The following is a 25,072-nucleotide window of genomic DNA, read 5'->3' on the forward strand; positions in this document are numbered from 1 at the left end:
ATGATATTGCATAAATCTTAAACTTGTGTTTATGCGTTCTTAAAAGTTGTTTTCCTTGCTTTTATTACTCTTTTCTTTCTGCTCTCTTTACATTTTCTGCTCATATTTTACTCCTTTGTGCGCTTGTGCAGTTTTTCTCTTTGCTCTTCTTTCTACGTTCTGCTCTTGCTTTTCCAAATGTTGCAGTTCGAGTTTCATGTAAATTAGGCCAGGCTTAAGCGCCACCATTGGTCCACTAGTTCTAGATTGACAGCTCCTCCTCTAGCCAATCAATCGAAGAGAGGGAGATGACATCACTTCAGTGCGACTCATGGCTACTGATGCTCACACTCATACAGGAGAAGATAACAGTTTAATCTGAAACTTTACAAGGACTTTCAATCTGTAAAGTTATCTGAACTATGGACAAATAATTCCTCTTTTTGAGATACTCTTTTTATTGTGCAGTCTACTTATGATTGTTAATCTTTATGTTCATAATATATGGTATTTGGTGTTACAATATTACTTGGCTCATGGTGCTAATATGCTAAGGCTACTGTAGCTAATATATTTCTTAATTGTTGTTAAACGATCATAGGTAAATTAATTCTAAGACTGAATGTATCATCTCTGCATTGACTACGATAGTGTTACAGAGAAGATAGTTACAGAAACCAGGTGGATTTGATATGCAGTGATTTGTTCACACATTTATTGTGTTTAATTACATAACTACATAATTGCACAATACTATAAGATTAATGTTTTAAATAAAAACAAAATTACCGCTGTCCTGCAGAGTTTAGCTCCAACCCCGATAAAATAAAATAAAATAAAATAAGAAACTCACCTGTCTATAGTATTAATAATCTTGAAGACACACTGATTAACTGGTTACGGTGTGTTTGATTAGGGTTGAAGCTAAACTGCACTCCAGGACTGACATTGCCCATCCATGTTATAGAAATATGAATTTAAATGACCAATAGTTGGCGGAAAGTTCATTCAAACATCTCATTCAAATCAGGAATTCATTAATGAAACACTGCTGTGTTGCTCAGAGACGAGCAAAGCTGTTCTGCTGTGACTTTGTTTGATACTCCTTTCATTAAAATAGTGCAAAAACACATTCAAAATTAACTTATAGCTATATTGATTTATACAACAGCTCAATAAACATTTGCAATCGCTCTAATATTGGGGAAAACACTGATGTGAAGGCTATTGCTTAACTTTATAATTTTATAATCTCAAATGTGATCAAATTCATAAACCAACACCCGTGTCAATGACATACTGTACATGGAAGACAAAATCTATAAATCTGTTTACAAGAAAACAATACATGACAAAATATGCACAGTTTACTATTACGAGCAACATACAATGATCTAAACCAGTGGTTCCCAAACTTTTCAGAGTGGAGTACCCCCTGAGACACTTACCATCCTTCTGCGTACCCCCTCTCTTCCACTTAGATTGTAAATTTTCCATTAAGGGACAATATTTGCCCCCTAAATTGACTTTCTAGTGCAGTTTTTGATCTTTATGAATACCTTTACAACAATGCTATGCTAAAAACGTGAAAAGTGATTATTTTAAATACTAAAACCGCCAGTAGATGGCGGTAAGTCACTGTCTTAATGCCTGAGTCATCGAGTCATTCATTCAAAGAAGCAAGTGGCTGTATTTATGAATGAATCATGACTTTCACAAACAATTCGTTCAAAGTTGCAGATTCGTTCTCGAAACACTGCTGTGTTGTAATCCTGCTGTTGTTTTCATTGCAAAATAGAGCAAATACTGACAATAATGTGAAGAATAACACTTAATATTACCCCTTTGTTTGTTGAACTGTTGTGTGGATATTTGGATTTGCATTCTTGCTCATATAATATTATCAACATTAAAAACAAGAACTCACAAAAGGTAGGCTATGTTTTGTATCAAGAGTTTGAATCTTAAATTGATATTTAAGCCCGTTTTGTGCCAGGCTATTGTTCTTCGTGCTAGTAAGTGCTAAATCTGCAGGTACAGAATGGCAGTATGTTGCGCGTTTTGCTCAGGCTGCAGACTCCGCACGCAACCTATACTGTATATGCACCCATATGTGCGCTGCATGTGGAAATGCACTCTGTCAGATTTGACCGCAAAAGATGTGGTATTTTGATTGGATGTCATGGCATATTGTACCTGTTAGAAAATACATGATCGGTTTTAATGTTATTTTAATGTAGAGAAGAATTAAATGAATGGCAAAATTCTGCATTTTGTTCGCGTACCCCCTCTGTCACCTCACGTACCCCAGTTTGGGAACTACTGATCTAAACAATTGCCATGGCATATCTTACTTTAAATGTAATTCACAAGCAAATATATTAGCCTAGTAAGGTAACTTAGGTTTCATATGTTGTATTCTCTTGTGCAAAAGACAGGAATAAAAGAGACAACAAGCAAGCATATTATTATTATTAATATTATTGTATGAATACTAAAAATATCTAACAGTAACATAACAGGTATAGACGAGCCAGGCACACATAAGAGTGATGTTGTGAGGCTGCTGCATGGTGGACGCTGCGTTTCACGGTGCCAAGTCCAGTGGAAGGTGCATTAAAGATTAATATAACAATAATAGATCGTCAGACAGGCACAACTGTGACAGGTTGTCGTTAGGATGGTAAATTTAACAATAAAAGATTGTCCAGGTAGAAGTATATACCGGTGACAGGTCGAGTTGCAGGTACATATACATTATAACGGTGTCCTGCAACAGAAAGAGTTTACCCCAGCTCGGAAATTGCCAGCTGTGATGGTTATCTTCTCCTGTATGAGTGTGAGCATCAGTAGCCATGAGTCGCATTGAAGTGATGTCATCTCCCTCTCTTCGATTGATTGGCTAGAGGAGGAGCTGTCAATCTAGAACTAGTGGACCAATGGTGGCGCTTAAGCCTGGCCTAATTTACATGAAACTCGAACTGCAACATTTGGAAAAGCAAGAGCAGAACGTAGAAAGAAGAGCAAAGAGAAAAACTGCACAAGCGCACAAAAGAGTAAAATATGAGCAGAAAATGTAAAGAGAGCAGAAAGAAAAGAGTAATAAAAGCAAGGAAAACAACTTTTAAGAACGCATAAACACAAGTTTAAGATTTGTGCAATATCATTTTTAATGTGTTTAAAGTTTTGATTCATGCTTGTTATTTTTTTAAATGTGCTTTTGATTTTTCGATTTACGCTTATTATATTTTGATCCGTGACCATGTTCTTTGCCATTCCGATCATTTTGCATTATTTTTTTAAGTTTGTGCTATATATTTTTACATGTGTTTTTAAATTTGTGATTCACACTTATTATTTTTTGATCCATGACCGCAATACTATTGGCGGGAATCTGACCCCATACTTACCTGTCATATACTAGAAACTTCCAGGCAGGTGCATTGAGGAAAGTCAGTGACCGGGTTTGGACCACCCCTGTTATACTCTTTTTTTTTTTTTTTCTCCTTTTTTTTTTTTTTTTTATTATTATTATTATTTATTTATTTATTTATTTTGCAATTAAAAGGCCTTTTAGTATAATTGTATAAACTACCTTCAACTCATGGTTCACTTGTCTTTTTGCTGTGAAATCTTTATTGACTAAGTAAACATAGTAAAAACTTAAATTATTAGTAATATTTCAAAATGAACACTACTGGACTGTAGCAATACTGTGGGTTTTCTTGATTATTCACTCACACACACACACACACAAACACACACACACACATTGGTAAGATTTTTAATGTTTTTAAAAGAAGTTTCGTCTGCTCACCAAGGCATTTATTTAATTAAAAATACAATAAAAACAGTAATATTGTGAAATATTATTACAATTTAAAATAACTGTTTTCCATTTGAAAATATTTGAAAATGTAATTTATTCCTGTGATCAAAGCTGAATTTTCAGCATCATTACTCCAGTCTTCAGTGTCACATGATCCTTCAGAAATCATTATATGATGATTTGCTGCTCAAGAAACATTTTTTTGTGCACAATATTTTTTTTCAGGATTCTTTGATGAATAGAAAGTTCAAAAGAACAGCATTTATTTGAAAAATAATCTTTTGTATCATTATAAATGTCTTTACTGTCACTTTTGAAACATTTAAAGGTGCCCAAGAATGCTTTTTCACAAGATGTAATATAAGTCTAAGGTGTCTCCTGAATGTGTCTGTGAAGTTTCAGCTCAAAATACCCCATAGATTTTTTTTAATGCCTATTTTGGGGCATCATTAACTATACACTGATTTACACTCGGCGCCGCCCCCTTAAATCGCGTGCTCTCTGCCACACGAGCTGTCGACTATATTACAGCGCATTTACAAAGTTCACACAGCTAATATAACCCTCAAATGGATCTTTACAAGATGTTCGTCATGCATGCTGCATGCATGCTTCGAATTATGTGAGTAAAGTATTTATTTGGATGTTAACGTTTTATTCTGAGTGAATTTGAGGCTATGCTCCGTGGCTAACGGCTAATGCTACACTGTTGGAGAGATTTATAAAGAATGAAGTTGTGTTTATGAATTATACAGACTGCAAGTGTTTAAAAATGAAAATAGCGACGGCTCTTGTCTCTGTGAATACAGTAAGAAACGATGGTAACTTTAACCACATTTAACAGTACATTAGCAACATGCTAACGAAACATTTAGAAAGACAATTTACAAATATCACTAAAAATATCATGATATCATGGATCATGTCAGTTATTATTGCTCCATCTGCCATTTTTCGCTGTTGTCCTTGCTTGCTTACCTAGTCTGATGATTCAGCTGTGCACAGATCCAGACGTTAATACTGGCTTGTGTAATGCCTTGAACATGGGCTGGCATTATGCAAATATTGGGGGCGTACATATTAATGATCCTGACTGTTACGTAACAGTCGGTGTTATGTTGAGATTCGCCTGTTCTTCGGAGGTCGTTTAAACAAATGATATTTATATAAGAAGGAGGAAACAATGGAGTTTGAGACTCACTGTATGTCATTTCCATGTACTGAACTCTTGTTATTTAACTATTCCAAGGTAAATTCAATTTTTGAATCTAGGGCACCTTTAATGCATCCTTACTGAATAAAAGTATTAATTTCTTTAAAGAAATCTTACTTTAAATTAAATAAATGCAGCCTTGGTGAACAAACAAAACTTCTTTTAAAAATTTAAAAATATATTTTAAATATATATTTTATAAATATATAAAAGAGAGAGGAATATGTTCAATTCTATGTACTAAATATTTTTTTGATTTACTGAAGCCATACAGAAAATGTTTTGAGCTGTGTCTTTTTTTATTATTATTATTTAATATCATGTGTTGGTTTTTGTAGCCTTACAATAATAATACTGCATTAAATTTTGCAGTGCATCGATATTTTAAAAGATTTTATAAAGTCATTATGCAGTAAATATTTTGACAGGACCATGTATACATACCCAGACATCATAAATATTAAATAATTTAATGAGAGATCAGACTATTGTTACATGTGCACTCTGTTTTGGACTTGTGTTGTTCCATTTCCCGCCACTAGTTTATCACCATGGTTACTGAGCACTCCAATCATCACATTCAGCTGTGTCTATCACTACCTTGTTATATAAGCCCTGCATATACCCGACATATAAGCACTGTGTTTCCTGTCATGTGTTGTCCGGTATCGTTCATGTGTAGTTTGGTGTATGTTCCTGTAGTCTCCTGTATTATTGGATATTCTAGTAAAAGACTTAGACTTTAGATATATTTCTCCTAGTGTGCTTTATACACCAGCTAACGTAACAACTATGGATGAGATCAGTGAATCAGGCCACTACATGATGACCATGTATAGCCAACTTCACCTCATCAGATTTTCTTTTGTTTTTCTTGACATAACAATAGATTTAGAAACAACGCAGCCAAAGAAAAACTACAGTTTAAAAAATCAAGGGTCAAGAGCCTAACCACAGCAAACATTAATATTTTCAATAAAACATCAACATCTAAACTTCTGTTGATTCCCATTCAGGATTTTTTTTATGAAAGAATAAAGTTGAACTGGATTGAAGATAAAGATGCTGATCTTGGGAGATCTGTTCGTGTTTAATGTTCTGTTGGGATTTAAATTGTTTCTTTTGTCTGATGTTGTGGCTTTTAGCTGCCATCTAGCAGGTAACATCTGATTTTGTGGTCAATGTGTCACTTCCTGATGGAAGTCATAGAGACATTAAATCTTCAGATCAGGTTGAGGTTCATCATCAAGAGAAACACAACTTAATAATATTAATAATATTGTTCATAATGTCCATCAACATCTGGCTATTAATTGTGTTCTTCATCAGCATGGAGGGTAGGATACATTTTTAATATATCTTTCTTTTCACAATTGTTTTGCAGTGTTTTAGTGGTTGTACTGAAAAACATGTTCTGAAACCTCAACATAGGTTAGTCTGAAGAAACAGGAAACTTGATGAGGATGAGAAATAACTTGCATTGTCCTCTAGATTTATATTTAGAAATGCTGTCACTAGTTTTGTGAAAAATAAATAGGTCATTCTGTAGGTGTTGCCATGATATCATATATTATATTTTAATATAATACATATTTTAATGAAAGCATACATGTAGGGGATGGTGATGTGATTTTTTTTTTAACATTTCCTTTGTACTTTTTGTATAGTATGCTTTAACAGCATATAAGAAGATTTACAGCAGTGTTATTATTGATTTTATATATATATATATATATATATATATATATATATATATATATATATATATATATATATATATATATATATATATATATATAAACCTTTTAGTTTAGGTTAGTTTGTGTTTTTCTTGACTCTGTGAATATAATTTTAGTGGGGTTCAGTGTTTTCTAGTGTTCTGTTTTGTCTTTTTTAGCATATTTTGTTTAGTTTTAGAATTTCAAGTTACATTACAAGTTTATGGTTATCATTTAATAGTAGTAACAGGTAACAAGTAACAGCCATTCCACATTTTTGTGGGTAGTTGAGGTTTGTAGGCCTATATTTTTAATGTAATTTATAGCACTAAACCATACGTCTGGTATCTAACTAGTTTTAAAATTATTTCTGATTTAGTGAATGGCGAGTGGGATGAGTTAAAGACTGTGATGGAGGGAGATGTTCTCACTCTACGAACAGGAGACACTGAGCTTGAGAGTCTCAGTGAAGCAACATGGCTTTTAAAAAGGGGTGATCGAACTGTCCGTATTGCGCAGATGTATCAGGGCTTTGAACCCTTTTATGAGGAGGGACCAGTCGGCAGAGTGAAAATGGACCCAAAGACTAGAGCGCTGACCATCAGGAACATCAGCTCTGGTGACTCTGGACTGTATGAAGTTTCTCTCCACAGTGGATCCATCTATGAGAGAAGATTCAAGGTTGACGTTTATGGTACGTTTTTGCTGCAATCAGTGCATAACAAATATAGCAAAATCTTTCAGTGATGTCATGTGATGAGATGGTGTATTGTTTAAACACTGTTGCTTTAAATCTGAGTATCTGAGTATTACTCACCCTCATGTCATTCCACAACCATAAGACCTTCGTTAATCTTCAGAACACAAATTAAGATATTTTTGTTGAAATCCGATGGCTCAGTGAGGCCTGCATAGCCAGCAATGACATTTCCTCTCTCAAGATCCATTAATGTACTAAAAACATATTTAAATCAGTTCATGTGAGTACAGTGGTTCAATATTAATATTATAAAGCGACGAGAATATTTTTGGTGCGGCAAAAAAACAAAATAACGACTTATTTAGTGATGGATGATTTCAAAACACTGCTTCAGGAAGCTTCGGAGCATAAATGAATCAGCGTGTCGAATCAGCGGTTCGGAGTGCTAAAGTCACGTGATTTCAGCAGTTTGACACGCGATCCGAATCATGATGAATTAAGATGATAAACACATGCCTACCGAATCCATGCGCTATATTTAAATATAACCTGTTCACTTTATGACTTAAAATAGTCTAGAAAATATGAAAAATATTTGTTGCAGAATGCTGAACACATTTATAATTTACTATTAATTTAGTGTATATAGAGGTCTATGTTGGGATGAATTTTATTTTGCTGGGGCTCCACCTGCACTTACAGACGATCCGCGGCTGACTGTGACTTTAAATTTATAATTGTGACTTCAAATTTCTCTTTATTTCTCTTGTATTTTCATAATTGCAACTTTATCTTGCTGAAAGATGTAATTTATGTTTTGGCAGATGCTACATAGTATCTTAATTTTGATTGAATGATTTTTCATACAGTGCATACAATACATTAAATAATAATTTCAGCTTCTGTCTTTAGTTTCCCTGCAAATTCCCATCTTAAAGATGATGTTTCTTCTTTTCTTAAAGGACCTGTTTCTGTACCTGTCATCATGTCTCTAGATAGTGTAGACCAAGCTAACGGTGAGTCCCCCAAACTTCACATCAGCAGACTTTAGTTTACAAGTGAAGAGTAATACATAACTACCAATTTAACATATGGACATAATAACATTCAGACTGCTGTCAACATCTCTGTTTTTTCTTGCGCACAGATAACACAGATGAGAAATGTGCTTTCTGTCCTCTTTCCCATAGGAATCAGTTTGTTTGGTTCACCCATTCATATTATGTACAGTTGAGAAGTCAGATTCAAATCAGTGAATAATTTGTTTGGACTCACTGAACCTCAATTCCTTGTGTGACATTTATGAATTTTGTGGCAAAAGATTTAAATCCTGCTGTTCTTGATTATGTAGTCAACTCTCATATAATTCAGTCTGTTATATAGATTAGTTTTATTATAAAGTAAATTCATTAGGAATGGTGTATAAATGTCACGCTAATTGTTGTGCCCTGCTTTGATGGTGAAAATAAATCTTCATTTGCTTCATAATGTTACAACCCTGGGAACAACAAACTGGAACAGACAACAGAAATATATTTACACTTTTATTTAAGGCCAAAAATTCCAAGATACATATAAAATTCCATATTAAAAAAATTCCGTTTCCATGACTCTCGGCCCTGCCTTGCTTGCCACAAAGATTCAATGATTTAGCCTACCTTCTGGTCCAATGAAAAGTCATTGTTTATAAAAGAAATGACACCCAAGTCCAGTGTAGATACAAATTAGAATCCACAAAGAAAAGAAACTGACAGTACAGAATCAACATTAAAAACAAGATAAGACTCTATTTGTCGTCATAGTCATTTCAATACAGATTTCTTATCATCTGATAGTGTCAGAGTAGTCAAATATTATATTACTGAATATTAAGTGTCTTATAAACCCCGGCTACAGTGGCAAACTCCATCAAACTTCTGTACCATTGTTTTCTCAAAATGTCCACCAGGTACATCACTATGGCCACAGAAGACAGAGGAAATATGCTCTGTGCTCTGCTCTGTGAGAAATGACCGAGACGTGTCCATCTCCTGGTATAAAGGGAATGAAATGGTGAATCAGACCAGCAATCCTGATCTCAGCATCAAGCTCAGTTTACCATTAGAGCTTCATTATAATGATTCAGAGATCTACAGCTGCACGGCTGCAAATCCAGTGAGCAACAAGAGTGTCAGTCTTCATATGAAAGAGATCTGCCCACGACATGAAGGTACGAGAACTCAAACTATATTTAACACAAAACACTCTTCCTGCCACAATGACTTCTGTGCAGCTCCTGTGTCTCCAGACAAACACGTTTAATGACACAGATGTCTATGAACAAGTCTCTTCTCTTTCAGATTGTCTGGATCATTGTGGCGTCACTGAAGCTCTGATTCGACTGGTTTTGTCTGGTCTGGTGGGAATCGCCACTGTTTTCTTTCTGGTTGATCATGTGAGGATCTCCTCATCTCAGAGAAGAGCTGCTGCTGCTGTGTGATGATGATACTTTCATGAGGCGACACCCTTGTGGTTCTTTTCATTATGTACGTGATGGTGACGAAATGCTGCAAAATCTGTTGACAGTGAAGTTGGTGTGTCTGGAGTAGGCATGTGACGGTATAAAATTTTCATGTTGCGATTAATTGATGAAGCTTTTATCACGGTATACGGTATTATCACGATATTAAAATAAGTTGCAAAACCATTTTTGTCATAGTTTAACAGGTTTAAGAACTCTTTTTGTAATAAAACAAAAACAACTTTTTGAAATTTTCAAACAGATTAAAATGCAAAAGAATTAGGCTATAAAGAACAACAGATAACACTTTACTCTATTTAATGCATTAACTAAGATTGGGCCATTCCACCGAATGGGTGCCATTTGCTTGTTGTAACTCTTCAAAATTAAACATTATTTTTCATCTTTTTTCAACACTGAATCTAATACTACACATTTTTAACTTTTCAAAATGTGTATTGGTCAAACTCAGAGAAAGAAGGAGAGCAAGGAAAGAGAAAGAAGGAGAGTAAGGAAAAGAGAGAGGGGGGAGAGGGAGGGAAGGAAAGACAAAAAAGGGGGAAAAAGAGAGGGTTGCTGGTGTGTTTCACTCCTTCCCTTGCAGCATGCCATGGGTGTGTGTTTCTTGCACCTGCAAAGTATAGGTTCTCTCCATCTTCTACAAAAGATAAGAAAGAGAAAGACAAAAAGATGAAGTCACGTCGTGGTGGACTGGCTCCCTGCAATGTATGGCATTCATATTGTAAAACTAATCCTAAAAATCTACAATTTAAATAATTTCAACTGTAAAACTCATGATACAGGTGAATAGTATTATATCAGCTAATATTCACATTATTAAATAACAAAACAGAGGACTCTACTCACTCCTGTTACTCTTAACTCAGTCCTTTTATTTTTCATATGAGTAACAGGACTGAAAGTAACAGGATTGAGTTTTTAAGCAAAAATGATAAAATACATGACATATGGACACATGGCATACATGCTAATAGCACGAGGACACTAAGCAAATACTAGTGACTTACCTAAAGTTAATATTTTTAAAATAAACAAATAACATCAAAGAAATAATTTAGGTAACAGGACAGTACGTTGAGATTGACCTTCTCAGTCATAGTTACAATTTCACCAAATATACAGAAATTAAAATGAGAGAACTTACTTTTGGTCTTCTTATGGCCTGCGTAAGATCCAGATGATGCAACTTCCTGTTGAAAATGTGTCTTGTGGAATGTTCCAAGTTTTTTAAAGGGGGAAATGTGTGAGGGTAACAGGACTGAGTGAAAACCAGGGGACACGACTAAAATGTGTATTTTATATAACATACTATGGATTTCTTATGAAATTTATTTTTGTTTAGCATAGATGGTATATGGAGTAACACAACAATGCAAAAATAATAAGATTTCTGCAAGATTTTAATGATTATATTTCATGATAAAGTTTAGATTTAGTTAGTGGGGACATGTAACACATGCTATTTTTTAGTATTCTCAGTAGTTTTTAATAATGTTTTAAATTATATATTTTAAATTTGCAGTTAGATTAATGTTTAGGACACTTTGCTTAATAATAAAATATATTTTAGAGTTAATTTTCATGCATATTTATACATAAAATGTCCTGGGGACATAAATGGCACCGATTCGGTGGAATGGCCCAGCTACATTTGTTACAGAAAGTGTTATTTTTTGTTAATGTTAGTTTAGAAACACATCTGATCATTGTTAGTTTTATCTCAGGTCCATTAAATAAGTTATTTTGATTTTAGTAATGTTATTAAACAGTAACTAAGAAATTAACATTTTTTAACATTTATTTAACATTAATTAACATTAATTAATAATAATTAATACTTTATAAGTATTTTTATTGTCAATTTAGTGATAATGAATTAACATGTTAACTAATGAAGCTGTATGTTTTCAAAGTTTTACTGAACAATAACAAATAATCAGAACATTTCTAATCATTAGGGCATGTTGTAGTCCAGATTAAAATATAAAAATGTTTAGGCTTGAAAATAAATATCCTTTTAAGTCTTTTTTAAGTATTCAGTATTTGGTGCTGTGATGAACAACACTGAGATTACAAAAAAATGAATGGCTGTTTGAAGCATTTTAAAACTTCACTAGCGCAGTTACTTTGTTTGCACGGTTTCCGTGGTAACCGCTGCATTCTGCTGTTCCATCAGCGCCCTCTGTTGTCAGAGAGTGAACGCGCACTTTCATTCAGCGCGTCTCCTTCACTGGTTCCGCCATGTGCTTCTCGTGCACGTTGGGATTGTTTACATCTGAGCGCGTGTCCTTTTGACACAGAATACAGCAAATTATTATCATCACCCTTAAAAGATGTCATGATAATGAGATGAAAAAGGGACGTTTATCTGAAAAAGTTTAGTTGAGTCATTGATTATAAGCAATGTGCTGGACTCTTTTGCATACATGAATTTGTTTTTGTTGTCTTAGAAATTAAAACTTGGCCCATAGTTACCCAATTGTTCATTAAAGGTAAAATGAAGAGAAATTTTCAATTGAGTTATTAACAGAATTTTTAAAAAGTTTCAGGGGTTGATTTAAGTGTTTGTTCACCCAAAAATGACAGTCCTGTCACCATTTACCCTAAATAACCTGAATTACTTTCTTTCTTCTGGGGAACACACAAGAATATTTTGAGAAACATTTTTTTTTTTGCCCATACAATAGAAGTCAATGGGCACCAATGTTGTCTGGTTACCAATGCTTAAAATTATCATTTTTGGCTGAACTGTACCTTTATAGTAAACAGTTCATTACTTGCCAACTCAGTGGATAATGAACATAAAATTACATCTTTACACAGTCACATATTCCCTGTGTTTTAAGACTCTTATTTTGATAGTTTTGTCCTATTGTTTCCGTTTATTGTTTGTTTAGGGTTTTTGATTGTTCAGTTTCTATTTGAGATGACCAATCCTGTGTGTACATACAGCCCTTTGTTTCAGTCTGTTGTTGGTCATTGTCACATTTTGTTTTGAGTTTATTCATTTTTCTCCCTACCTGTATTGTTTTTTTGTTTTTTACAAAAGCACCAAATAGATCCTTGCCTCACAAATTACCTTTCTCCTCGACTAGAACGTTACATGAATAGTAAAAATAAAAAGATAATTCATAAATATCTTAATATCTTTTCTGCCTCCAAGATAGACCTTTGTATGAAAATTCACAGATATGAACAAATGTTCTGTTACAGTGGATTTTAGTGTTTAATTATTTATTATTTTTATTATAGTATTTTTCTTTACACATATTATATTACCACTTAAGTGGTTTATTATAATCATTATCATCACCACCACTGTTAACATCATCATCATCATCATCATCACCACCACTATTGGGAATATTTTTACTATCATCATTACTATAATAGTTACTATCATCAATACTATCTTCATAATCATTTTTATTATTTTTTCTATTACAATAATTCTCAAAATCTCTATAGTTATTATGCTGCACATGCTGTCCAGGTCTTTCATTTTCTTGTCCCATTGATGTATTATCTATCAGGACCTCACTTAGACTGTCTTCATCCTCCTCCATCCCGAAAGATTCACCTCTAGCCTGTTCACCTGCTAATTGTAAGAAAATGAGAGTTTTGCATCATTAGTAACTGTGCCAGTCAACTGACCCTCATTTGTTGTGCAAAGCTATTAGGTTCAATAATATGGAAGAAAACTATACTTACACTTTAATAGTCTTTTTAATGATTTACCTGTCTATGCCAATAGTGTAATATCTATGTAATATCTTTTTCGATTGGTAATTGATTTAATTGAGCATAATTTGAGCATTCATTGTAACAGTGTTAGCTCAATTTAAAAATTACATTGACAGACCTATCAAAAATACATAAAAATGTAAACCATATAGACAATGATCTAAATACATTTCTTCTATAAGCATGGTGTTTTCTATTTCTGAACTAGAAATGATTTCGAGGGGGCTTAAAATCATGTCAGATTGGGGTTAACATCTTAAAACTAATGAAGATCAACAAGAATCTCACAAAGTTAAGATACAATCTAACAAGAAAAGGTGCACTATGTAACTTTTTTTTGTTCAAAATTAACATTTAAATAAGAGTCAATACATCATCAATCCTTCCAAAACATGTTTTAATCTTACCTTGATTCACTATGGTAAGCCTAGTATAAGTGTTTATATTTTTGATTGGGTGGGATGGTTTTTGCAGGAAATTGCATACATACGTCGCTCATGTGTGTCTCATCATATCCATAAATAAAGAAAAGATGATCCGGCTATTTTTACGCGCGTCTAGTGTGGGAGTATCATAGGTTAGATGTCAAATGTGACGTGTAAACACAGCAGATCACTGATTGGTCAGAGAGAATCGTCACTACCAGCGTCATTGGATGTGAAACATCAAACCCGCTAGATTTAAATAGTAACAGCCACCACAGTATCATTTGTTCACGCGACTTTTTTTTAAACAACTTGCTTTAAAAGGACTGTCACACAAAACTGGAAGAAAAAAAAAAAAAAAAAAAACTGTATCGTGGTCAGTACACAAGGTGACTCGTTGGAAGCGGAGGAGCGGATCCACCGCAGAGGCATCACAACTATAAACAATCATAATCCCACCCACTTTGAAGCGGTACTAAACTGCAGTGGAAAAGCAAACCGAAAGTAAGCGAGCCATATCGAAGCAAACCGAGTCGTTCCACGCAGTGGAAAAGCCCCAAAAATATCTAGCCTCCAGAGAATCACCTGTTTTAAACAAACGCCTAACAGAAGAGAGTCTGTTGGTAAAAAGAGAACGAGACAGAGCTCGTAATAAAACAAGAATCAACATTGGTTTGGCTTTTCAGAGATGACGAGAACTGATGGATTTGAAATTTTGTAAAAGCGATGTGGAGATGATGGTGTTTTTATTACTCAACAGGCGAGTACGGTGTTTTATTAAACAGATGAATTGCCATATGTAGCTCTCTAACAGAGTTCATTGTAAAGCATTACCAGAAAAGTTACGACATTTCTTAAAAAATACAGAAACACACTGCAAAAGTTCACAACACAAGCAAATACAAATATGCGCTGCAAAAGTATTTGCTTGTGTTGAAGTTTTGCAGAATGTTTCTGCATTTGGGCGCGTTGTGAACTTTGCAGCAAACGAGTTGTCAAACTGATGAAGATGTTTTCTCTATTTGCATGTGTTTTCTTCATTTGCAGCGTGTTGAGCTCTCTCGGCCACCGTACAAATCCCTAAGAAAATTAGATATACTAAACAGATTTACTAAACAGGGCAAATTGGCGTGATAGCGCAATCCCATAAAAACTCCGATGGGAGTGGAAAGTTCTGCTTGTGATCTATTGACGACACGCAAATTATAGAACACAGACACAACCGGATCATTTCAATATTGACCAATCTACAATCTACCAAAAGCAGCACAAATTAGCCTCTGGTTTAAGACATGTTTTTTTGGGCAATAAAAAAAAATGGCGCAAATACCAGTAAATTGACCAGTGCAAACCATAGTAAATCACCTTGCATGATTCATCTAAATTAGGGTTGCACGATATACCGCATGTGATTGTCACGCGCATTTCGTCAGTAAAGCCGGTTCCCTGATTACCGCTAAATCGCCATCACCTGCTTTCAAATGGAGCGGCATTTAATAGACAGAGCCGTAGATCACTGATAAGCCACGCAATATCGCGTTCATTATCGAAGGCGATTCATCTGCGATAATGAACGCGATATTGCGTGGCTTATCAGTGATCTACGGCTCTGTCTATTAAATGCCGCTCCATTTGAAAGCAGGTGATGGCGATTTAGTGGTAATCAGGGAACCGGCTTTACTGATGAAATGCGCGTGACAATCGCATGCGATATATCGTGCAGCCCTAGTCTAAATACCCTCCTCCCAAAAATTGTATTAAAATCTCCTACAAATGCATATGCAACAATGTCAGCCACAAAAATAACTGCATCCTCGACTTTTCAGCTCTAATTTTTCACTGCATGTCTTTAGTAAATCCTGACAGTAGTATTATAACTCCAAGAGCACAAGCTGATAGTAAACCTTGCCCTTAATATTTAATGATATTTGTTCATGATTTGTTCAAAACTCATGTAGTGAACTCACCTCCACTGATGCTTTCTCTGTGAGAATTGTTCTCCTCTGAATCCCCTGCATCATCACCAGCTTCAGACTGTTTGTGCTTGTCCTGTATGAAGACAAGAATGTTTAAATCACAATCAATTAATACCACATGTAATACCAAAATAAACAGAATGAACTTCTTAAACCAGTCAATGTAAATAATGAATGACATTTTAATTATCTACTTTAACTTTCCTTTTCCAAGCAAAATGTCTCAAGGAACTTTACAAGTCATTCACAAATACTTGTACAAATTCCTGAACAAACGAAAGTGCACTGTTGAATACACAGTGTTCTGTGAAGACTGCTGTTAATTTGTGTTATGATATTAATACAAAAACAGAAGTGTTGCTTAATTTTCCTGTCATAATACTTGCCTTTTTACACCTGCGGCAAATTAAAATGACCTCTGGGATGACCACTGCAATGACCAATATAATGACCGCTGCGATGCCCGCTGCGATGCCCACTGCGATGCCCACTGCGATGCCCAATGGCATGCCATCTGTCTCAGGTGGGTCTGTGGCTTTGGTAGAATAGGATTCTGTCTCGGGTGGGTCTCTGCCTTTGGTGGAATAGGATTCAGTAGGCTCCCATGGTGGAGGATCTGATTCTGGGCTGGGGGTACTGAGCAGTGGACCTAAATAGGACAAAATTAACAAAAACAACTAGAGATATAAAGTTCTTCAAGAAGTTGCTAGAGAGTTTTGAGAAGAAGCTAGACAGTTAAAAGGTTGTTTAAAGAGGCTTAAGTGCAAAGACAGGGCTGGACGGAGACTGAGCAGTGAAAAAAATACTGTATAAAGTTAATTTCTCATGTCTGCAAGGTGAGATGTATCACATACTGTTTGTACTGTATATGAGTTATTTTTTATGAGTTAGGCCTATATTTTTTATAGCAGAATTTGTATTACTTAAAATGTCTAGTTCAAAAAAGGTCAACCTTTTAATACTGCAGATCAAAAACGTGTGAGTAGAAAACAAATCCAGCAAACCCACAGCAAATGATAACGGATGATTGTGATCCATCATGAATGTGCAAAACAATTTTACAGGAAGTGCACTGTTTTGTTTCCATGGTTTCTACTGACAGCTGGTGATAGGGGAATCGTAGCTCAGTAGGACTGTCTTTACAAGAATCAAGATGTAGTTAAAAATCAATGGAGATTTCTCTCTTTTCCTTAAAAGTTGGTCTCTGCAGCTCTGTGGATTGGTTTAAACAGGAAACTTTTACCCAAGAACCTTTACTGCTATAGAAGAACTAGTGGTAAGATAATGTTGTTGTCTGCTTTACACGCAGGCGCAGAACACACGTGCTAGCTGACAGTCGGCTGTAGTGCTCTCGGTGTGTTCAAGAGCAGCTTTTTTGGACCGACGCGAGCGCAGTTTGTGTGCGTCGTTTGGTGTGTTTGGAATAGCAATTGTGCTGGTTTGTTGTAAACCTGGCAACCCTAACAAACGAATAAGTAGCTGAATTCAGCCTCGACATGCACGACAAAACATTTCAAGAGCAATTTAGACACAAGAACAATGACATACATACTAACCATTGGCTTTGATGATCAATGTTTTCTCTACCACGTCGTTGGCAAAAATTTTAGCACGGTAACATCCATCACTCGCATTATTAAGTGGAGTTACAGAGACATTCGTCTCCCCAATGTCGAATGAGAATGTGGAGCAGCTCTTTTCGGCACATCCAGACTTCTTCTCTTTAGCGGAACAGTAGTTGCAGATGTCTCCCCCCAGCTGTTTGCAGTTTATACTTTCGTATAGTATCACTCGTCTGAAACGACTGAGATTAAATCCAGATTTATCGTCGAGAAGGACGACTTTCTCTCCCCTCCTTGCCTCCACTCCCTCACTGGCGCTCACAACACCTGATAAAATGAATATTTGTACTGTACATTAGCATTCGCGTTTTTTTTAGATTAGAAAATAATTTGATATTTAAATATCCGAGAGAGTTATATCACGTACCTGCTATAACAAGGGTTAGTAGTATCGTGAAGAAGCCATTCATTTTGTCTTGTCACTGGTATAATTTGAGGAAAAGTGCCTCGGACAGATCAGTATGGGAACTGCGAGGGGAGGGTCCTCAACTTTCAGCCAATCACTCACTCAGGTGTGGCTAGTTTGTTGTATTTACGTGGACAGGTATGGCAAAGAAAGTTCGAGAAAGATGTTTTGACCGGTTTCATCCGCTTTTTTCCGGCATATATAGAGTCTTCAGTCGCAGAGATGGTACAATGTTGTTAACTATCCGTTCTGTTATTATAACTTACTTGTTTTGCGCATGTTTTTACTCGTCGTGGACTGAACATTAGCGCCCTAGGGCGCTAGTATAAAGGAGTCAAATGGTGTATTCATATTGTGTATTTCTTACGATGCTTATTTAATTTACCATATATGGACTGCTCTATTTATCCATCCATCCATATAGTAAAGAATTCTCTCTGTTTGATGTTTTATCTAAGTCATCATTCACAGCATAAACAAGCATATGTTTCATTCATCTGAAAATTAAACATTAGAAATGGTCATTTTAAATAGAGTTTGTTCACTTTATATTTTATAGACGCTTCACACAGCATCATTTACACGTCCCTCTGATAACACAGCAATCTAGTCAAATTAAATCTCAATAATTCACTCATATCAGAAAGCATTTTGTTGTTGAATGTGTTCGGTCATATTTAATGAGAGACACTGTAAACATACAGTGACTAGAGAAGAAAATGGGATCACACTGTATTCTTTTGACAAATATCAGCACATCTGTTGAGTTTTATCAGCAAAATAATCATTTGAAGAAAAACAGATCAGGTTTGTAACCAAAATATATCAGTTTATGATGAGCATGAGTTTCCTAATTAATTTCTCTTGATATCATGAACTCAGTCTACAGGTGTTTAAAATCGAATCCTCATGTTTAGTCTCTTCCAAAACCAAAATGAAGCAAAATTGTACTTGGAGCAATAAAACTAAAACCCTACAGGTATAAGACAAAGCAAAAAAGGGTTGCTTTCCACAGCAAAGTCACACCAAAACAAAATCTCCACACTTTGAGTCCGATTTAACGACGGATGGACTGGTGGGTTTGATCTCTGTGAGGTTTGGGAACCTTGTTGGCTGGTATGAGAACTACTGAAATACAAAAGTGGGCGAAGGATCTTGATCAGTCGCTCTGCTCTCCTCTGGTGTTTGTGAGTCAGGAGGAACCAGTGTCTTAGAGGACTTTGAGTCTTATAGAGGCGTTCAGTCAGTGGAAAAGAGATCTCCGGCAGACGGGAGGGGGGCGAGACCGCCGGTGACGTTCGGTAGGAGAGACAGATCCGGAAGACTCTGGATGTGCGACTTGAGCTCCTTCCGCACTTGTGTGACACGAGCGAGTTTCTGCTTGTACTCCTGCAAGAACATGATAATCAATAAATTAATGAATGAATGGATCAGACAATGTACACTGTCATTTAAACTTCTGCTTTTTTTTTTTAAATGGGGGAGAGTAATTGGTCTTTTTATTGAGAGGAATTGAATAATTAAAGGATTTAAAGGAATAAAGACATAAGAAGGGTAAAAGAAGTCTAACCATTTATGAAGTGATCAATTTAAACTATTTGCAAATTATATATTTTAAAATATGCACACATTCACTCTTAATCGTATGTCTAATATTCTGGAAACAAAATGTTTATTCTCGTCACATTATGGATTGCATTAATCATATAAATAATAGCATATTTTCAATTTAAACAAAATAATAATAGTCATTTATATTGTAAAACAGTTGTCAATTATTCAATGTTTAGTTACTTATGTTTTAACACCCACTTGTTCACTGTTTAAACTAAAGCATCATGTTGTAATTCACACTGATCTTCTGTCGTAGTGATGATATTTCACAATATTACTGTTTTTACTCTGTTTTTAATCATATAATTGCAGCTTTGGAAAGTATAAGCGAATTAAACTTTTGAACAGTAAGGTTTTTCAGAAACTTTTAATCAATGCATTAACCTATAAATGTCTTTCCAAACATGTTTGACTGACTTTCTTCTATGAAAAACAAAAGGAAACACTTTACAGAATATTTTCAAGCTCCAAAAATGACAAAAAGTACCATAATAATACCAAAAGCATCATAAAAGCTGTCCCATATGACATGTTGCTATATTCAAAGTCTTCTGAAACTGGTTTTGTGTGAGGAAATAAACCCAGATTAGAAGAGGGCATATTTATCAGTGAATATAATGATTTAATTTTGGTCTTTTTGCCACACAAAGATATTGTATGACTTCAAAAAGCTTGGAGTGGTGCACATAAGTCATATAGATTACTTTTATATTATTATTTTGTCTATTTTGGAGCTGGAAGGTAAAAAAAAAAAAAAAATCAAGTTCACTTTCAACAGCAGCTCTGATATTCATCAGAAAAAAGAAAATCATGGCTTGAGGGGAAAAAAACAAATATTTTTAGTACAAGTCTGGTACCTCCAGTTTCTTCTCCCTCTCGTTGAGCGCCTCCTTCTGGCTCTGGATGTATTCTGTCAGCATACGGGCCAGCTGTCTGCGGTCCTCTAACTCCGCGGCCAGACGTCCGTTATACTCGGCCAGCAGCAAACAAGCCTCGTCCACCGTCTTCGACAGCTTATCTGCCGCCTGTTTATCTGCAGAGGACATGGAGAGATTCGTCAGAAAACCACTTCCTGTCAGACAGGGTTAGGGACCATTCACACAGGACACGCGTGGTTAAAAACACAAGGTGCAGGTCAGAACGAAAGCTTGTGAGATGCTTTGTTTAAATGTTGAACTTTATTTACTGGGTTTTTAGAGTGGTGTGTCATGCGTAAGATGCTGCAAAAGACAAGATGGGAGCGTGATGGTCAAACATGTGCATCTAATGCAAGTTTACAAGGGAAAAGCTGTGCATTAGCCCTAAAAACCTTACATATGCACACTTACAAGGTCACCTGCGAGGACTCACCTGTGATCTTCTCTAGAAGAGAAACGTCCTGCACTTCCTGTGGAAGTGATGCGATCTTCTGTCTCACGGCAGCATCACCAGATGCAGCGTTCTCCAGATCCTGCAGCGCTTTCACCAGCTCCTCCGTCTGTGGGATCATGACATTCAATCACAATCAATCACACTAATATTGCTTAGAAATCTCTGACATCTGATCAGAGGAGCCATATTCAAAATGGTTGAATTAAAGGGTTAGTTCACCCAAAAATGAAATTTCTGTCATTTATTATTCACCCTCATGTCGTTCCACACCTGTAAGACCTTCGTTCATATTCAGAACACAAATTAAGATATTTTAGTTGAAATCCGATGGCTCAGTGAAGCCTGCATAGCCAGCAATGACATTTCCTCTCTCAAGATCCATTAATGTACTAAAACATATTTAAATCAGCTCATGTGAGTACAGTGGTTCAATATTAATATTTTTGGTGCGCCAAAAAAACGAAATAACGACTTATTTAGTGATGGCCGATTTCAAAACACTGCTTTGGGTGAACTAACCCTTTAAAAGACACCATTTCATGGCAACATCTTAATAACAGTAATGGAAACAAATACTATAACTGGTCAAAGAATCAAGGGTAAAATCAGGTTTCTTTAAGTCAGTGTCAATCATACCAGCTGTGGAGCGGCTGCGTCCGTCTCATGAGGGGAGTAGTGACCTCTGTAATCATCATCTTCCTCCTCCTCTTCCTCCTGGACCTTCTGGTAGCTTCTCTTCAAGTTTTTTCTATCATCTGCCACAAAAGAGCACACAACGTTTAGTTCACATATGCTCGTTCTTTATTCAGACTATTTTCTGAATGTTAGAATAACAGTGCAGTGATAAAAACATGCATTAAAATGTGTTTTGTTCAATTGGATTACAAGTAGATGAGGGAGACACATTCCAGTTTACACCTGGTGTTTTAATCCGTGTCTTTTGTCCACTTTCAAACACTTCTGTCCTGATTTATTCAAGAGGAGGGTCTATGGGTGGGTAAATGTATAGGTTTTTTTCAGATCTTTTAAGGTAATGGACAAAATAAGCTCACGCAATTTAAACATGAACATGACTGGAGATGACGGAAAAACACGGAGAGCATCAGCTTTAGTTTCTGCTCTGACAGACACAAGACCAGCCGAGCGCTGAGTGTGTGTTAGAAATCAGGAATAGTGAGAGAACATTTGGTACATTTTTCATCTTCAAACCAAACTTGGGTCTCCAGCCATCAAGGTTTAAACCCTGTCTGGTTAGTGCGCTTCTCAATGTTTACACATTAGGTCAGTAGTGGGAGAGTAGACAGTCTTTTGTGACTGTTTGAACACATTCGACCACATGAGCGTCTACACTACGAAAGAAATCCAGTTGAATCAGTTTTCAACTACCTCTGGAAGTGGTCGAAAGTGGACAAGCTCAAAACGTTTTAGACCTGGTGTACACCTGTATTCCAGTGGAAACAGGGCCTTCGTTTCTGAAGAAATTCAAAGCTAACTTTAATTATTTTAGATCAAAACATCTTCAAGATCACGAGAAACAAATTAATTATCACTTTTGTGTCTGTTTAGTGATGCATACAACCCATACTACTCATTTCTGCAGTATGTGTATTGTACACAGTATGCAAATTTTCTTTTTCTCCCAGGTTTGTTGATTGGATTTACGCACAAAAACAGTAACAAGTACTAATAGAATTACTAATTCTAAATACTAATAGAATTCTTGTCAAACACGCAATGGGTTGTGGGCAATAATAGTGTTCATGGATCTGCACTTCAGATTCTAACCGGAAAAAGAACACCATCCAGGTTTCTTTGGAATACTCATTTCAACATACTACGATTTGGAACACAGTAATTCTAATTTCAAATACTATTTAGGACGGATAATATGCAAATTGGGAGGCATCTGAATTCAGGCATACTACTCTGTTGGCGTACTGTTTTTCGTACACTATATAGTAGGGAAGTATTCATTTTTGGCCTTTTTACTCATTATTTAACTAGAAAGACATATACATCTTTACACAAAATTAGATTTGGACTGCACAATAACCATGAATGAATGCACTGTGTACATTTTAGATATGTTTGAAGCTTTGTTACTGTTAGCACTTTTTTTGTGCTTAAAAACCAATAAACAAATCTGGGAGAAAAAGGATGTTTGCATAATGTGCACAATGCATATACTGCAGAAATAAGTAATATGGGTAGCATGCCACACTAAACATACACTAGCAGTGAAAGGTATGCTGGAGTTATTCTGACCTGCGGGCTTGTGTTTGGGACTGTCCGAGTCCTCGATAGCCAGTTTGAGCTGCTGGATGAAGTCTGGACGGTAGAGGTTACGCTCCTGCCAGATATTCAGCAACCTCTCCATGTGCTTCTTACACCCGTCATCTCCATCTCTGCAGAGAAACACACAGAACACACATGAGAAACGACAACATCACGCTGATGAACACATGAAACACATGTGAGGTTGAGTTTACCTGGCCACATGTGAGCAGGCATCAACCAGGACGCCTTCGAAGTCTTTGGTGAACTCGGGACCCTTTTTCTTACTGTTCTGAATCACGTCATTAGCCAGATACAGGAACGTCAACTTCCTGCTGCTTTTAGCTGAACGACAAACACATTATTTAATTTAATTTAATCATCATTAACTTTAAAACAAGGGTTTCAGTTTTAAAGTTTGAGCATTTTAGTAGCTTTATCTTCGCAACTGTAAACCCACAGCTGGCAGCAGTGAAACTCTCTCGTACCTTTCTTCAGCTCTCTGTGCCACACGCGCACGATAAGAGATGAATGTTTTCGATGATGAATGATCCACAGAGACAGAGTCTGAACGCTCTGCTGCGAGTTACTCAATTCAGACAGCTTCTTCTCCAGCGCAGACTCGGAGAAAGACGACATGCTGACCGCTCTCTCTCTCCAGACAACCCTAGGACGACACATGAGGTTAGAAACAGGGCTGAAGATTATGCAATTTTACTGTTGACGCCAAAACATGTGGCTCATGGGAAAAGGTGGACCCTAATATTCATTATAATATTATATATAAAGTATAAGCATATGGGTAGTTGATAAATGTTATTCTGCATCTGAAACTACTTTAAACAAACATATTTTGGTCTAATTCTTTTATTATATTATATTACCTTATATTATATTATATAATTGCTTAGAAAAGGAAAAATTATACTTTTTATTTACTTTTACTGCAGGACAATTTAAAATGGACAACTGCAAAAATGTTTAAAATGGTGCTAAAATTATACAGTCACATACATTTAATCTAGAAGCTTGACAATAAATAAAAATGCTATAATAATCCATTCTATCAGTCAAATAAACACATACACACACATTTTGCACGTAGTCGTCATTCATTTTTGTGGTGTGACATACTATACACCATCTTAAACTACTTTTGAAAAGCATTTAGCTTAATTTTAAATAATTATCATGCATGCAGGATCTAGTTGTATTAGAGAAACCTCATGCAATATTTGTACTTTTAAAGATGCCATTATAGTAAAACAACGTGTATATATAACGATATAGTTTGGCTGCATATACATGTGATTGATAAATGAGATACTATTGAAGAGTTATTGGTTAGTTGAGAAGGTGCATCATTTCTGAGACATGCAATAAACAAGATCAAGACAGTAAAAGCTAATTAAGCAGATTAGAATGCATTAACTCAAACATAAAGGTATATAAATTCTCACCTGTCAGCAGTTCTGGTTGGCTAATCTGGATTTAACTTATGGCACAACACACGCGGAAACCCCTGAAATACGAACTACCGCCGGTCAGAAGGGTAGTTTAAATCGAAATATTAATAAATCGAGTCAATAAGGTACAAACTTGTGTATGAATTCCTCGAAACTTTTGGAGAATGTTTGACCACGATGGGATTTTGTTGCAAGTTGGGTTGATAAACAAACG

The 25,072-nt window shown here is 35.7% G+C and overlaps 3 protein-coding genes across 3 annotated transcripts; 1 reads left to right on the top strand and 2 right to left on the bottom strand.

Annotated features, from left to right (window-relative positions):
• Positions 1–7,302: 7,302 nt before the first annotated feature.
• LOC137009643 (natural killer cell receptor 2B4-like) lies at positions 7,303–9,740 on the top strand. The gene is made up of 3 exons (XM_067372022.1): positions 7,303–7,433; positions 8,402–8,455; positions 9,388–9,740. Exons 1-3 carry the CDS (start codon positions 7,313–7,315, stop codon positions 9,738–9,740), a joined length of 528 nt encoding a protein of 175 aa, XP_067228123.1. The 5' UTR covers positions 7,303–7,312.
• Positions 9,741–13,187: 3,447 nt separating this feature from the next.
• LOC137009445 (uncharacterized) lies at positions 13,188–18,233 on the bottom strand. The gene is made up of 5 exons (XM_067371689.1): positions 18,095–18,233; positions 17,662–17,994; positions 16,492–16,754; positions 16,097–16,178; positions 13,188–13,558 (listed from the first exon to the last, which is right to left on the bottom strand). Exons 1-5 carry the CDS (start codon positions 18,135–18,137, stop codon positions 13,236–13,238), a joined length of 1,044 nt encoding a protein of 347 aa, XP_067227790.1. The 5' UTR covers positions 18,138–18,233; the 3' UTR covers positions 13,188–13,235.
• Positions 18,234–18,562: 329 nt separating this feature from the next.
• On the bottom strand, positions 18,563–25,055 carry rprd1b (regulation of nuclear pre-mRNA domain containing 1B). The gene is made up of 8 exons (XM_067370820.1): positions 24,853–25,055; positions 23,881–24,059; positions 23,608–23,737; positions 23,384–23,523; positions 21,755–21,873; positions 21,098–21,224; positions 20,605–20,780; positions 18,563–19,522 (listed from the first exon to the last, which is right to left on the bottom strand). The coding sequence occupies exons 2-8, from the start codon at positions 24,029–24,031 to the stop codon at positions 19,373–19,375; spliced, it is 993 nt and encodes a 330-aa protein (XP_067226921.1). The 5' UTR covers positions 24,032–24,059; positions 24,853–25,055; the 3' UTR covers positions 18,563–19,372.
• Between the last annotated feature and the right edge of the window lie 17 nt (positions 25,056–25,072).

The sequence above is a fragment of the Chanodichthys erythropterus genome, chromosome 20 (genome assembly GCF_024489055.1).
Source record: "Chanodichthys erythropterus isolate Z2021 chromosome 20, ASM2448905v1, whole genome shotgun sequence".
NCBI classification, from domain to species: Eukaryota; Metazoa; Chordata; class Actinopteri; order Cypriniformes; family Xenocyprididae; genus Chanodichthys; species Chanodichthys erythropterus.